The 14,565-nt window shown below is 34.7% G+C and overlaps 1 protein-coding gene across 3 annotated transcripts in view; it reads right to left on the reverse strand.

Moving 5' to 3' along the window:
* Window positions 1-14,565, reverse strand: part of LOC135219572 (polycystin-1-like protein 2) — a 444,330-nt gene that overhangs the window by 56,805 nt on the left and 372,960 nt on the right. For all 3 annotated transcript variants that reach the window (XM_064256448.1, XM_064256449.1, XM_064256450.1), the window contains 2 exons: window positions 11,221-11,355; window positions 9,977-10,050 (listed from right to left, as the gene is read on the reverse strand). In XM_064256448.1, the coding sequence (XP_064112518.1) occupies window positions 9,977-10,050; window positions 11,221-11,355 (209 nt within the window). The remainder of the gene's footprint in view (window positions 1-9,976; window positions 10,051-11,220; window positions 11,356-14,565) is intronic.

The following is a 14,565-nucleotide window of genomic DNA, read 5'->3' on the forward strand; positions in this document are numbered from 1 at the left end:
AGGAGTTGTCACTTCCCTTCTGTGGTCCTTTGCATTACAAAGATCTGCTCTAGAAGGGTTCCAGTTACTTGGGAACAAAGTGCTAGAGTTCGATCAACCAAATAATTCAGTGGACCTGATACAAACCACAATCTCGTCGGGACGTGAGAAACGCCGCGATTTCTGATGCAATACCTCGTCTAGATTCATCTAGGGAGTCCTAGTAAGCATGATCGTAGAAGGAAGAGATCGTAAATAGAGAGATCACCAGTTAGTAAGAGCCACAGATCAGATTATCAGTGAGAGATCAGCAACAGTGATCGTCAGAGAGAGACTAGAGACGAAGGAACCGACGAAGTATCAATCAAGAGAAGATTTGTTCGAGAGTTGGTTGAATATTGGTCTAGTCGTCTTCAGGAGTGGACGGCCGTGTTTTCTAGACATCGAGCAGACTTCAGAGAAGAAAAGGTCCTGCTACAGGTTTTGGGGATTTCCTGCCTTTCAAGTAGACTAGTTTCTGCAATACGGAGTCCAGAGGATGACTGCAATTGCCGCTCTACATTTATGAAGCCAGCGCGTCGAATCGCCAAATCGAGTAGCAAGTATTTGCCTCACTGTTCCCCCAGTTCATGCAGTGTAAGATTCTATCTTTTTATGTAAATAGGAGATACCATTCTGCATTTACCTTTGTTAGTAAGCTTGTAAATAAACCTTTGTTGTGTTAGTGTTTCTTTCTATATTCGTATCCCCAGTTTCAACTGTTGGTGTTGAAATTTTTGTTTTTTATTTATTTCATATCGAACCTGAAGCGGACCTCTCTCAGAGGCCGTAACATTGTGTCAACCTTCAACCAGGATATTTCAACACCGTAACATTGTCTCTGAGATCTCAGAGTCTGTAACAACAGCATACAATATTCTTGATTGCATTAGCATCAGGAGCTCATTTTAGCAAACCAGGTTCTCATACACAGTGACAATACATCAAGCAAAGAGCTGACAATCAATTTTGTGGTCCTTTGGAATGTCATTCCTGGCCAAGAATGGGACTCCTTTAAAAAGGAAATTTCCTATTCTAAGTAAACTAGAATTAACAGACATAACATTATGCCAGGTTCATGCACTTAAGGTTAACCTAGAGGTCACAGCAGGCATCCCAAAAGGTCCGTTTTTTCCTACACTCTTGCAACACTTACAACAAGCTCGAACAAATTGTATATCGGTAGTTGGCATAGATATTCTTGACCCATAGGTGCTACAGCAGGAAACCACAGGCCTTCTCAACAGGCAAGTATGCTAATTATCGCTGGCAAGGGTTTGACAATACAGCAGCCATACCCAGCATGCTTAGGTAAGTCACCACAGAAATTCATCCTAAAAAATGTAAATCTGCTCTTAGTTTCTTGTTCTTTGCTACCAAACCTCAAGGTATTTGGAATAATGAATGAGGTATTGAAACTAGTGACTTGACCCAGAATTGAAAATGTTTTTGGCTTTTTATGAATCCAAGAGCTTTTCTCGTCACCTGTCAATTAGTTTGTAAAGCTCCTCGAGGACGAGACAGCAACCACGCTATCAAAATACAGGTTTTGACATAGGAAAAACCTATTTTCGGTTGTTACTCTGAAGTCCTCAATACGCCCCCACTTCCCTGACGAATAGACATGGGTTTTGGGTATGGCATCATCCTACATTGACCAACAGAAAGGAATGGCATCTTGGTCGGATAACCACCTCTTCTTCTTGCAATTTTGATGTAGCAGGTAAACTGGGTATTAGCATTCGCTGAGGATAACAGAAAGTGCCCTCTTACTCGAGTCCATTTATACTCTATCACATGTTATGATTCTTATCATTGCGACAATACCTGGCCATAAGACCAGTTAATAGAATTCTTTGACATTAGTCTGGTCACCATGGAGCTCTGGATAGATCATGGAAAGGGTACCCCTTGAGAACTCAACAGCAACTACCAAAATAGGTTTTTCCTACATCAAAACCTGTTTTATTTAAATGTTGTAGAATAGATATTTTTTAAGTAAATCTACCAGAGCAGATATCCTTCAGTTAAATGTTCCAGGACAGATATTATTCTGTTTAATGTACCAGAATGAATACCCTTTAATTAAATGTTACCTATAAAACATCTTTCAGTTAAATACTCCCAAATACATAGTTATCTTTCAGTGCTTCTAGGACAATTGCCAGTAGGGTGATTGCCATGCAAAAGATATCCAAGTGAAAAATGCCACTGTGGATAATCCCCATTGAGAAAATTGTCAGTGTGGAATACTGAGTGCTCAAAATATTATTGTAATTTGCAATGTTGTCCTATGGTTCTGATTCTAGACTTGATCTGCCAATGCTTCACAATGAATTAAATAAAAGGAAAAGTTTTTATCAATGGCAAACGTAAATTTAAAAAAATATTGATCAATGTTAGAAATTTTTAATATCTCAAACAAAGTTTGTAAAAAATATTGAAAAAATGTGATTTTGCGAACTTTGTTATATTGTTCAACTATTTTCTTTAGTTTACCATTTACATTTTTGTACTTTGTTGGGTTACAATCTCACCTCACTTGAACCAGAGTTTATTAATTGCACTAAAATCTCACTTTTAAAAAATTGCATCAATTTCTAAATACTTGGGTGGCATTGTGAGTGTTTTGGCTGAAACATTGTTGACCCCTTCAATGCTGTTGGTTGATATAACACATGCTCCACTCTGGAACAAACATTCCACATGGGAATTGGAAATGGTGGTACTGATCTTTTTCTTCTTGTCACCTCTTCCTCTCACAACACCAATGTAAGTTTATTCAAAATAGTCAAGACTTTCATGGGGAGCACCATCTTTGGATAACTTATGATAATCTCATGACATGGGCATAAAATGAAGGCCAAAAAACTCATATTATTAAACTGAACCTTCTTTCATTGAGGTAATATAAAAATTTAAGCCCAAGGTTTAGTCTCTCTGAAGAGTGTCTGACAAAAATGAAGTACATAAACAACTAGTGTGGTCTGTGTCGATAAACACACTCATTAAAACATTGATCGAATCCTTTTTAATATCACTCATTACTGTGATGGAGTCTTGTTAGTGCAAATACGCAAGGAAAACTAAAATTTTAAGCCTTTACTTGGATTGTCAACTGCTAACAACACAGAACAGGTGACACTTTGAACATGCAGTTGACAGGCCAGTTCCTACATTTTGTAAAATCTTGAATTCCGTTATTTGTGTGATAAATATTAATCGTCTACCTTCAAACTTGTCAGGAGTAGTGACTATTCAGGCTAATAAGGATTACTAATGATAGTCTGGTATCGCACTGAGTCCATTTTTGCCCTTCATTGTCGCCTTTCACCCCTTAGTTGAACCACATGGTTTTCTATTATTATTATTATATCATTATTCAGATGAACACTATTCATAGGGAAGAAGCCCACAATGGACACTCACTTGAAATTCAGCTCCCAAGGAATAAGGTGTCCATTTGAAAGAAAATAAAAAAGGTCTTAAGGAATCCATAAAGAAAGAAGAAATCAGTTATTAGAGAAGAAAAGATGAAAAAAAGAGACAGTAGGCTTCCCCCAATCAAGATCTAATAAAAAAAATTTAACTTTCAGGAAAGTCTGATGCCGCATGATGCAAGATTTTCACAAAAATGGCAGAAGCTTCTAGTCTGATGTGGTGAGGCGAGTTTCAATAGGCCTATCAATAAGCTTAAACTGCAGGAATCTCCATATAAGGAAACAACAAGAAGACAAATGAGAAACTGGGAACAAAGGAAAGAGAGGAGAAAAAGCATACGCAAGCCCCTTTCAGATGTTTTGGCGTGCCAAGTACAAGAGATAAATAATCTGACTTAGTCTACGCAGCATTTGGAAGCTTGAATGAAACTACAATGTGTCTCTTCTACAGGCCGACTGCCAATGCCCATGCCTCAAAAGTTAATTCACAAGTTACATATACATATTTTATAGTCCTTTCTGGCACATATTTTTCTTAGCACTACAATGTGTATCTAGCTAAGTTAATGCAAGAATCATTTTTATCTGAATATTTAGTAAATAACTATGCCTTATTATTGTGTTTTCTTTTTCTATTTTTTTCTCTGTCTCCAACTGCTGGTGTGGATCTATCCCACAAGTCAAGAATTTTAAATTCAAGCAGAATTATGTTTCCTGTATTTCCAGAGAGTATGGGGGGGGGGGGGGGGGGGGGGGGGGGTGGGGGGGGGGGGCATTTGTAGCTTGCTGTCTCCAGTGACAAACATTTTGACTTATATTATGCACATTCCATCAAAAGACAAACAATTAAAAACCAAAGAATGAATAGGCTGATTAGAAGTCAAGACTGCATCTTTCAGCTACTGAGTAGTTATACATACTTTGGCATCCACTTTACTTTTGGCAGATGCATGAATGTGTTCGTTGGCAAATTTGAAAATATAATTATGATCATTTGATTTGGTGTACAGTTTTGATGATCAAGTTTTTGCTTTCACACAGCACATTCCTAATAAATTTCTGTTTCTTTCTTGTTTTGTCCATCTCATGATATATAACTTGGAGTTCAACAACAATATCCTTACCAAGTGCACTTATAGAACAGGCGTCATTATGGGTACAAATAATGAAAAATTTTGTATGGCCCTTCAATAACAATGAACACCTTTAACTAACAACTCTATTTTCTAAAATAAAGTAAGGGGGAGACAGGGAGATTTAAATGACAATTTAAAGAATCAAAGTAACCACTATACATAAATATCTTACACACTGTTATTGGTAACTGCCCAAGAATTGGGTCATTCGAATACCAACTCACTCTCATTTTTGTTCCTAGATTGTTTCACATTTACACGTATTTATATATTACTGAAGTTCCTGTTTCATTTTTTCTATATGTATCTTTTTTGACACTAGCAATATTCTGAACTGGTAATTTTCACAATGGGAGTTTTCCACCTGGTAATCTTCCACCTGGAAACCATCCAACGGGTAATTTCCCAAGCACACTTTCAGTTCAATGTTTGAGACAGATATCTTTTAGTTAAACGTTCTCAAAACAGGTACTTTTTCAGTTACCTGTACTGGAACTGATATCATTCAATATAATATTTCTGAAAAAGTATATCCAAGTTTAATGTGCCATAATAGATATTCCTTTCACTCTCAAGTACCAGATCGATATCTTTCAGTGAAGCATGTCTAAAGACAAATCTTTCACCTAAATGTACCAGAACATATATTTTTAGGTTAAATATTCCAAAATAAATATCTTTCAGTTAAATATACCTGAACAGACATCTGTCAGTTCACTGTACCAAAACAGCATATTTCTTTCATTTCAACACACCAGAACAGACAGACATCTTCTATTTACATATTTCAAAAACGATATTTTTCAGGCAATGTACCAAAACAGATATCTTTCAGAATATATATATATATATATATATATATATATATATATATATATATATATATATATATATATATATAAATATAATATATATATTCTGAAAGATATCTGATCTGGAACATTACCTGAAAAATATTGTTTTCGAAATATTTAAACAGATGTCTGTTCTGGTGTGTTGAAATGAAAGATACCTATTCTGGGGCATGTAATTAAGAGAGATCTGGATTATTTAACTGAAAAATATTTCAGTGAAAGATACCTGTTTTGGTACATTGAACTGACAGATGTCTGTTCAGGTATATTTAACTGAAAGATATTTATTTTGGAATATTTAACCTAAAAATATCCATTCTGGAGTATTTAACCTAAAAATATATGTTCTGGTACATTTAGCTGAAAGATTTGTCTTTAGACATGCTTCACTGAAAGATATCGATCTGGTACTTGAGAGTGAAAGGAATATCTATTATGGCACATTAAACTTGAAGATACTTTTTCAGAAATAACTATTCTGATATATGAAGTTGAAGTATACTTACTAAGTTACATAATATATATATATATATATATATATATATATATATATATATATATATATATATATATATATATTATAATTAATAATCTATCTATCTATCTATCTATTATATATATATAGATATATATATATATATATTATAATATATCTTATCATCTATCTATAATAATATATTATATATATATATATTATATTATTATTATGTAACATAGTAAGTATACTTCAACTTCACATATCAGAATAGTTATTTTTTTGTTAAGTGTGAAGACCAGCGTACACTGACAAAATGTCGACAGACTAAATGTTGACAACCAAAATGTTGATGGTCATAACGTTGACGGTCATAATGTTGACAGTTATAATGTGGATGGTCAGTGTCGACACTGTTTAAATATCTGTAGACTAAATGTCGATAGACAAAATGTTGATGATTATTACTTTTTATATGACAATGTACCAAATATCTGAAGCCGCAAAGAAATTTAAATTATGTAAATATTTATTGTAAATTTTGCACAGTCCGCTACTTTTCGTAATACGATATACACAAATGTAAAATCATTCAAATGAAATACTTTGAAAAGGGCCCTCACAAAGTTTAAATGACTACAATTGTTAAAAATTTTGAATGACTACAAGCCTGTCTTCATTTAAATCATCCAGTTAACAGCCCAAAACAATTTGTTGCTTTTATTTATTTCAAGCAGTATGTTCAAAGCTTATTGCAATCCTTTCTTTCTTAGAAGTCAGACTTCAGTACTAGTTTTATTTACATAAAAGACTTACAAAATATAATACAAAGAAATGGAGTTAATGAAAACCAAGGGAGGCAAGATGCTCGCCAGTGCACAAAGGCTAGATTTACATTGTTACAGAAAAAAAGAAAAAATGTATTGGATAAGTGAAAAACGAGGACTTTGCAGTGGAAGGCTAATTAACAATGATGATGTAATATCATCTTTAACGCGAGAACACTGCCATCCTCCAGATTCAATGCGAAAAGAAGTGCTCAAGTTCAAAGAAGATTTGAAAGAAATGTTAGAAAGATGGAAGAAATTACTTCCTCAATAGTAAAAAAATGTGTGGAAAATTTTCCTTTGGAAGTATCTGGAGCTTTACCAAGAGAGGCAGCACCTGTGCGTACTGTAAAAAGAGCACGTAATTCTGTGACTAGTAACGAAAATTGAAGTTAAACAAGAGATGAAATTTTTTACAGTACAGCAGTTAAGTGAATATTCATTTTACCTCAAGGGATCTTCAGCTCCTTGAAGAAAATAGATGGTTTTGTGACAGCACCTTCCACTGTACTTAAGCAGGAATACAGCTTTACACAGTACATGCCAAGATACAGGAAAACAAACTCTTCCTCTTATGTATTGCATTACAATTCACAAAAATGAGAATACATATGACATAATATTCACCTGGCTTAAAAGTCATAACTTGCCTACAGTTTCAGTGTCGCTAGACTTCAAACATTCAGCCATCAATAGCATGAAAAAGTGTTTCCCAGATGTTGAAGTCTATGGATTTTTCTTTTTATCTTGGACAGTGCCTCTGGCGAAAGGTACAAGGATTGGGTTTGCAGTGTTGGTACTCAATTGCTGAAAATGCAATGATCCTAAAAGACTTCAAACACTTGCATTTGTGCAACCAGTCGACATACACGATTGTTTTGACACTTTGGCATCATCTTTTGACGAAGAAACAAATGATATTTTGGATGGATCTCTACAATACTTTGTGACAACATGGTTAGGAGTTTTTCAGGGTGGAAGAAGGCGGCGGCCAAAGTTTGACATTAACTTATGGTCATGTTATAAGAGAACATTAAATTATTTACCAAGAACAAACAACATGCTTGAGGACTGGCATAATGCTTTCGAGAAGAGGATGCTGATTATTCACCCAACAGAAGGAAAGCTTCGAAATCTCTGTTCAGATCAAGCAAGTACGGAGATGATATTAGAGCAAGCATTCCAAGGAAAGGATATTAGGAGAAAGAACAAGAAATATACTTAAGTAAATGCCAGGTTGAAAAGCATTGTTGAAGGCAATAACACTGAAAATGTACTGAAATTTTTCTGTGTAATAGCTCGCAATTTAGTGTTATATGACTATTCCAGTAATGGATCTTTCAATTAATTTTAGAATACTTATCACGTTGCTTTAAATAAATATTCACATCACACTTCACTATTTTTGTAAGCTTTATTCCCCCTTTTGCTTTTCTTTGTAGCTTAAGGTACTTGGTCCAATGACATGTAAAAAGTAACGACCGTCAACATTTTGTCTATTGACAATTAGTCCACTGATATCTAAACAGTGTCGACATTATGACCATTGACAATTTAGTCTGTTGACATTTAGTCTGTCAACATTTTGACCCACTACCGAAGACCAGACGTACAGCTGTAGCAAGGGTTGTAAAATAATGAAAATGTGAGTAGTTATTTCTCATTTGGTTAGTATGGTCCTGAATGTGAAAAAGAGAGAACTAGTACCTAACTAAAAATCATTGTAACAACAACATTGTTAATAACACAAGAAAATCTTTACTACTTTTTACAACTTACAAATATGCAAAAAATGACAAGAGTATTTATCAGTAAAATACCATAAAAATCTATACTGTAGAGCTGCAACTGCATCACAATTACAATTAATCTTTGATTAAATATGCATACAAGAAGACCACCTTGGGTATAAAAACCGAAAGTTTGACCAAATTACAGATTCATCCATATCTATTATACTCAACAGAAAGTGTCTTTTTCATCACAAAGACTAGAAAATTTACCAGGAAATGCCTAACAGTCAGCTTGCCTATTGAATCATCACAAAAAGGTTTTTTTTCTATTCACAAGGTAACAATGTGTTTGCCATGTATGGTCAATATCATGATGACACACCATCATCTCCAATCTCACTGGCGTCATGGCATACCTGTTAGGGTGTATCTTTGAAGTCATTCCTTTCTTTTGTCACTGTGTATTTCCTATCATTGCTGCTCCCATCAACTCTTGACTGATTTATGTATGTAACAAAAGATGTCATGATTTGGAAAAACATGCTGTCCAGGAAGTAAGCCTAATGCTGTTGACTTATGTTTTAGTTACATTTTTTATGCATTCACTCGTACAACCCATAAGGATGACAAGCCAAGAATCAAAATACGGACTTTTAACTCTAAAATTAGTGTGCTTACCATGCATAATAATTCCAATCCTAGATACAGTATATTCATTCCTACTACTCATTGTTACTGCTGTAAATCAAAGCAGATAATGATTTCACTTTATGGCCTAAGACAATGTGATTCAGGTCAAGTGATAGTCTGTTTACAAACTATGTTTACGGACAAGTCCCATTTATAAATGAGTGGGAAAGGGGAAAAATTTTACTGGAATTTTTAACAGTTGAATATTTCTTTATGTTAAACTTAGAAAGAAGAAGAGCCATAAGACTATCTTCGGAACTATAAAACACAATTAAGAAAACTAAAATGAATTCTTATACCTACTTTCAATGCACAAATACACTATACTTACATAATTTCAGAAATTTCAACCAAAACACATACACATTTTAAGCAAAGCAATGATGGTCCGATTTAAGTTTAGTGAACAATTATGGAGCTTTAAGATGACATGACTTTATTATTAGCATATGGAGCCTGAATAAAAACAATAGTATTACATAGTAGTTTTAGTAGTGAAGGACTCGTCAAGCTTTCAAGAGAGATTTATAACGACTCTGTAAATAACTCCTTTGTTTCAAATGTGAAGGCCTGTGAATGAATCCTGAAATTTCAGCTTAAAAGCCAAACACTGGCATGCTTTCTGCAAATTTAGTCTAATAAACATAGCTATAACAGTATGTAAAAAATTGATAAAATAAAACAGATTTTCTGGTTAATCTAACCATCATCTAAACTATCAGAGATGGATTAGCAAGACTTTAATGTACGCCTGCCAACAATGGAAATATGAAAAACTGAATCAATTGGCTTTAATACAATACCTGATCCACACGCAGTATTATTATCAGCCGCTGAACAATTGGTTCCTGTTGACTCTACCACTGGTTTTCCAGAGCTGAAAATTTTGATGATAACATCAATGAAATAGAAATAAGTCTGAATACATAATTAATCTACATGTATGACTACTCTTGTGAAGGCTTCCATGGGACTTTCATACACTTTACTATAGATTTCCTTCCTCTTACATACATTGTCATTGATAGCTTTCAAAAGACTCTTTTTCTCATAACAGATAACAGATTTTGATAATAAGTCACTGTACTTCTTCAATAAAGTTTCATACTTACTATCACTCTTCATTATCTCTGAGACTATTGATGCTGACCATCAATATCTGTAGTCGATATCAAAAGTTGTAATCAGAGGTGGGTAGTTTGAAGTAGGAGCTTTCTACAAACGATAAACTTCAATGAAGTTGGCTAAAGACATTTACTGCGATCTTTCCCTCCATCCCCCACTCCCACAAAAACAACAGGCTAATTCTAACAAAGGGTTGATTTAAAAAATCAAGTACTTTTTGTACAGAAAAAGTAAAAGATCTTTGTCAAAAGATACAATAGTTATTTAACATTTGGATCGTATCCATGATATTCATTGCTCATTATATCTGTAGTGACAGTAGGTACAACATACCCAAAATACTTCATATGACTCATAGCATTCAAACCCACAGTGGAACTAAAATATAAACAAAAAGAAGCCAGTACACCAACATGTTGATTGGTTTGCATCAGTTTAGCCTACTGTTTGAATACTAACAACTCATCTCCAGTAATCTCATAACTATCAAGACCCTTCACCACTGGCCAACCTCCAGGTTGATTGCCTAAATGATAAGCACTACTTACTATCCTCCTCCCAGTGACCGAGATGCCAAGTGAGCTCTCTACCTACCCTTCATCACAAGATAGCTATCATAAAAAAGTCAACATTTATTTTCTGACAGCAAGAATTTGTCATCGCTTGTTACCCAGTGAAACTTTGGCTTTGGGATTAATCCTAATTTTACAATTTGTCTGCCTTCAAAAATCTCAAATACCTAAATTACTTCCCTGCTAAAACTGGTAAAGTTGTGTAGGTAACAAGCTTTGATTTTGCAGATATTGTAAGTTATTTTGGGAACATAACAGGTATATAAACTACTAGGTTTCTAGTGGTGTTTATTTATTCAAAGTTTTTGATTTGTCAGATTTTTTATGCATATGTTTTTAAAAATTCCTACCCGTCAGACAGCTGCCAACTGTATGTCATTTCGTCTGAGCAGTCAGCTATGCATTTGCCCCTAAGTGCAAGCCGTGAGGATGGGTTAACCAGCAAAGCTCCCATATATGGCCAACAGAGGTCTGCATCAGCACAGCTGAAAAGGAAGGCATATTTTATTTTGTAATGAACATATACAGATAATGCAGTACTGTTCAAAAAAATTATATTGCTTACAATTTTGTTTACATCTCAAGTATGCATGCAAGCAGATCTGCATCAACAGAAAAGATAGTAAAGGTAAAAGATATTTAATTATCAGTGTAGTATACAAACTGTACAAGCAAATTTAATGATGTCTACGATATACGATAAAACAGTGAATTTATACTTATATTAGGTGTGTATTGTATACACATATGACATTCAATAAAGTAAAACTGAATGACCATAAAAAATAATGTGATTTTATCCATACTGTTTATTAAAGTGTTTGTTTTCCCTCTGTGAGATTTTACCCTCATTGCAGGACTTACCTTCTATTTTTTGTTTTAAAAGCTCTTGTAATGATTTCTACTGCAACGTAAGGAATCTGCACACAGTTCTAAAGTCACAATTTAAAATGTTTCAAGACATTTGTCCTTTACACAGTAATCACACAGTACACACTACGTGAAAGCAAAATAGGAGAATTATTATAACGAGAAATGCATGCTTAGATTTTAAATACCACTAATGTAAGAACAGCCCATTCAAAAGTTTCCGGAATTTACGTAATGGTTTTGTACATACGCTCAAGGAAGGCTTAGCTAATACTTCAGAATTTACTGGAAATTTTAACTCACAACAAAGATTACAAAAGTGTCATTGAAAAACAAGAAATGGAGAGAATTTCATAAAACTATCAAAACAGAAAAAAAAGAAGTATTTGGTATTCTAAACAATACAAAACAAGGTAACAATAACTTTAAAATAGCTCAATACTACATATACAATTATTTTATATTCTGAGTTTCACGAAAACAACAGTAATTAAATGTAATGAAAATAAAATCCTTTAGGGTGAAAGTATATATAAAAATAACTGCATTTTTGTTCAATTTGCACATAGAAAAGTTGATAATCCAGAGCAGTGATGGCTACCCATTCTACACTGACTAGTTACCAATAAAGTACCCCAAATTCAACATTTTCCTTTTACTTTACATTAACTGATAATAAGAATTAAATATATATATATATATATATATATATATATATATAATATATATATATATATTTATATGTAGTCTGGTACACATCCCCACGAATATGGGGGTCCACTACACACACACACACACACACACACACACACACATATATATATATATAATATATGCATATATATTATATATATACATATATCTATATATATATATATATATATATATATATATATATATATATATATAATATATGCAGTGGACCCCCATATTCGTGGGCGGATGTGTACCAGACCCCCTGTGAATAGCTCGACCTACAAATAGTTAGAACTCCCCTCTAAAATTCTTATATCTGCCTATCCTGAAAGTTCTAACAACAAAGTATCCCTAGAAATACCATCCTACATCATTTATACACTATACATACCATTATCCTATTAATGTATTAATCTTTGAAATAATATTCTAAAGTAAATCATAAACATTTTATGTACATACATAAAAATATGTATGTACATTGACATGTATATAATTAAGTCATACAGTACATACATAAAAATGTGTATGTACTGTATGACTTAATTACATACATGTCAAAATAATCCAGTCCTCCCACAAGTATCCAGCGATGCACATTTTCTTTTACATAGTTACTATTCAAACCATCCAGTTTTCTTTTTACAAGGGATACATTTGTATGTACATAAATCACAGAGCACACACACAGAGAGAGAGAGAGAGAGAGAGAGAGAGAGAGAGAGAGAGAGAGAGAGAGAGAGAGAGAGAGAAATATGTATGAACATTAAACAAAATTTTATACATACTAGTACAATATACGTAAATAGGGTACTCACCAGCGATGAATGCTGATTAAAGAAGATGATGAATTTGCTGTGCAGTCCGATAAGTGACGATGAATATATGACTGCAAAGTAGAGGAGTTACATCTCCTATGATGGGGCCTCCTCACCTTCTTCAGGAGGTGCTTCGAGAGGCACTTTTACAGGCGATTCAAAAGGCACTTTTACAGGCGATTCAAGTGGCACTTCTACAGGCGATTCAAGAGGCTTTGGAGTGTTCTTCTTCATATGAGTGATGAACATCGTGATTGGCAGCTGCTATCGTTGCTTCTTCAAGGTAGTGTGGGTTTGATTATAGGGATCAATGCTGTATCAAGGATATATGAAGACTTCAAGGAGTGTTCCACATAAGGATCCAAGTGGAAACAAACTGCTGTACATCATTTATCATCCTCCTAATTTGGGACAGACATTCCAAATTCAGGCCCTCCTCCTCCTGATCCTGCTCCTCTCCTAAACCTGGTGAATCAACATCTTCACTGGCAGACTTCGCCAGTTCTTCCAAATCCTGGTTAGTCAGGGGGTCAGAGTGGGTATCAATGAGGGTGCCGACTTCATGCTCGGTGATGTCTTCAAACCCTTTACCACCAAGGATCCTCGCCAACTGGACCACGTTACTGATGGCCGAATGTTGCATGTATTTCTTCCGGAGAGAAGCCCTGATAATTATGCACACAATCCAGCTACAACTTACAACTTACTACAACATACATTCAGGGGCTTCTTCTTCATGTCCTTCAGTGACCACTCGATTGCATCAAGAAGGTGCGGGAGGGAGTTCCCAGTGTAGAGTGCCTTGAAGGCTCGGATCACGCCCTGGTTCATAGACCGGAGGTGAGACCTAACCTTACAGACCTTACATCTTGTTCAGGTTGCCCCAGGTCCCTCAGTGTGAGGCACCTCTAATGTCTACCAGAGAGTTGCTAGTGCATCTTCTGGTATATTTTGCATCTTCCAATCTTGGATGGTCTGGGATGCAGCTTAGATATTTGTCGAGCTTATTCTTAATCACATCTACACTCACTCCTGATATATTCCTCAGATGAGCTGGCAACGCATTGAATAGATGCTGCATTGTCGATGCTGGTGCGTAGTGGATTAATGTCCTGTGTGCTTTCCTTATTTTTCATGGTATAGATTTGGGCACTATTAATCTACCTCTACTTGCTCTTTCTGATATCTTTAGCTCCATGATGTTTTAGGCTATTCCTTCTATCTGTTTCCATGCCTGAATTATCATGTAGCGTTCTCTACTCTTTTCTAGACTATATAATTTAAAGGATTGTAGTCTTTCCCAGTAGTCAA

This window comes from Macrobrachium nipponense, chromosome 1 (genome assembly GCF_015104395.2).
Source record: "Macrobrachium nipponense isolate FS-2020 chromosome 1, ASM1510439v2, whole genome shotgun sequence".
Lineage (NCBI taxonomy): Eukaryota > Metazoa > Arthropoda > Malacostraca > Decapoda > Palaemonidae > Macrobrachium > Macrobrachium nipponense.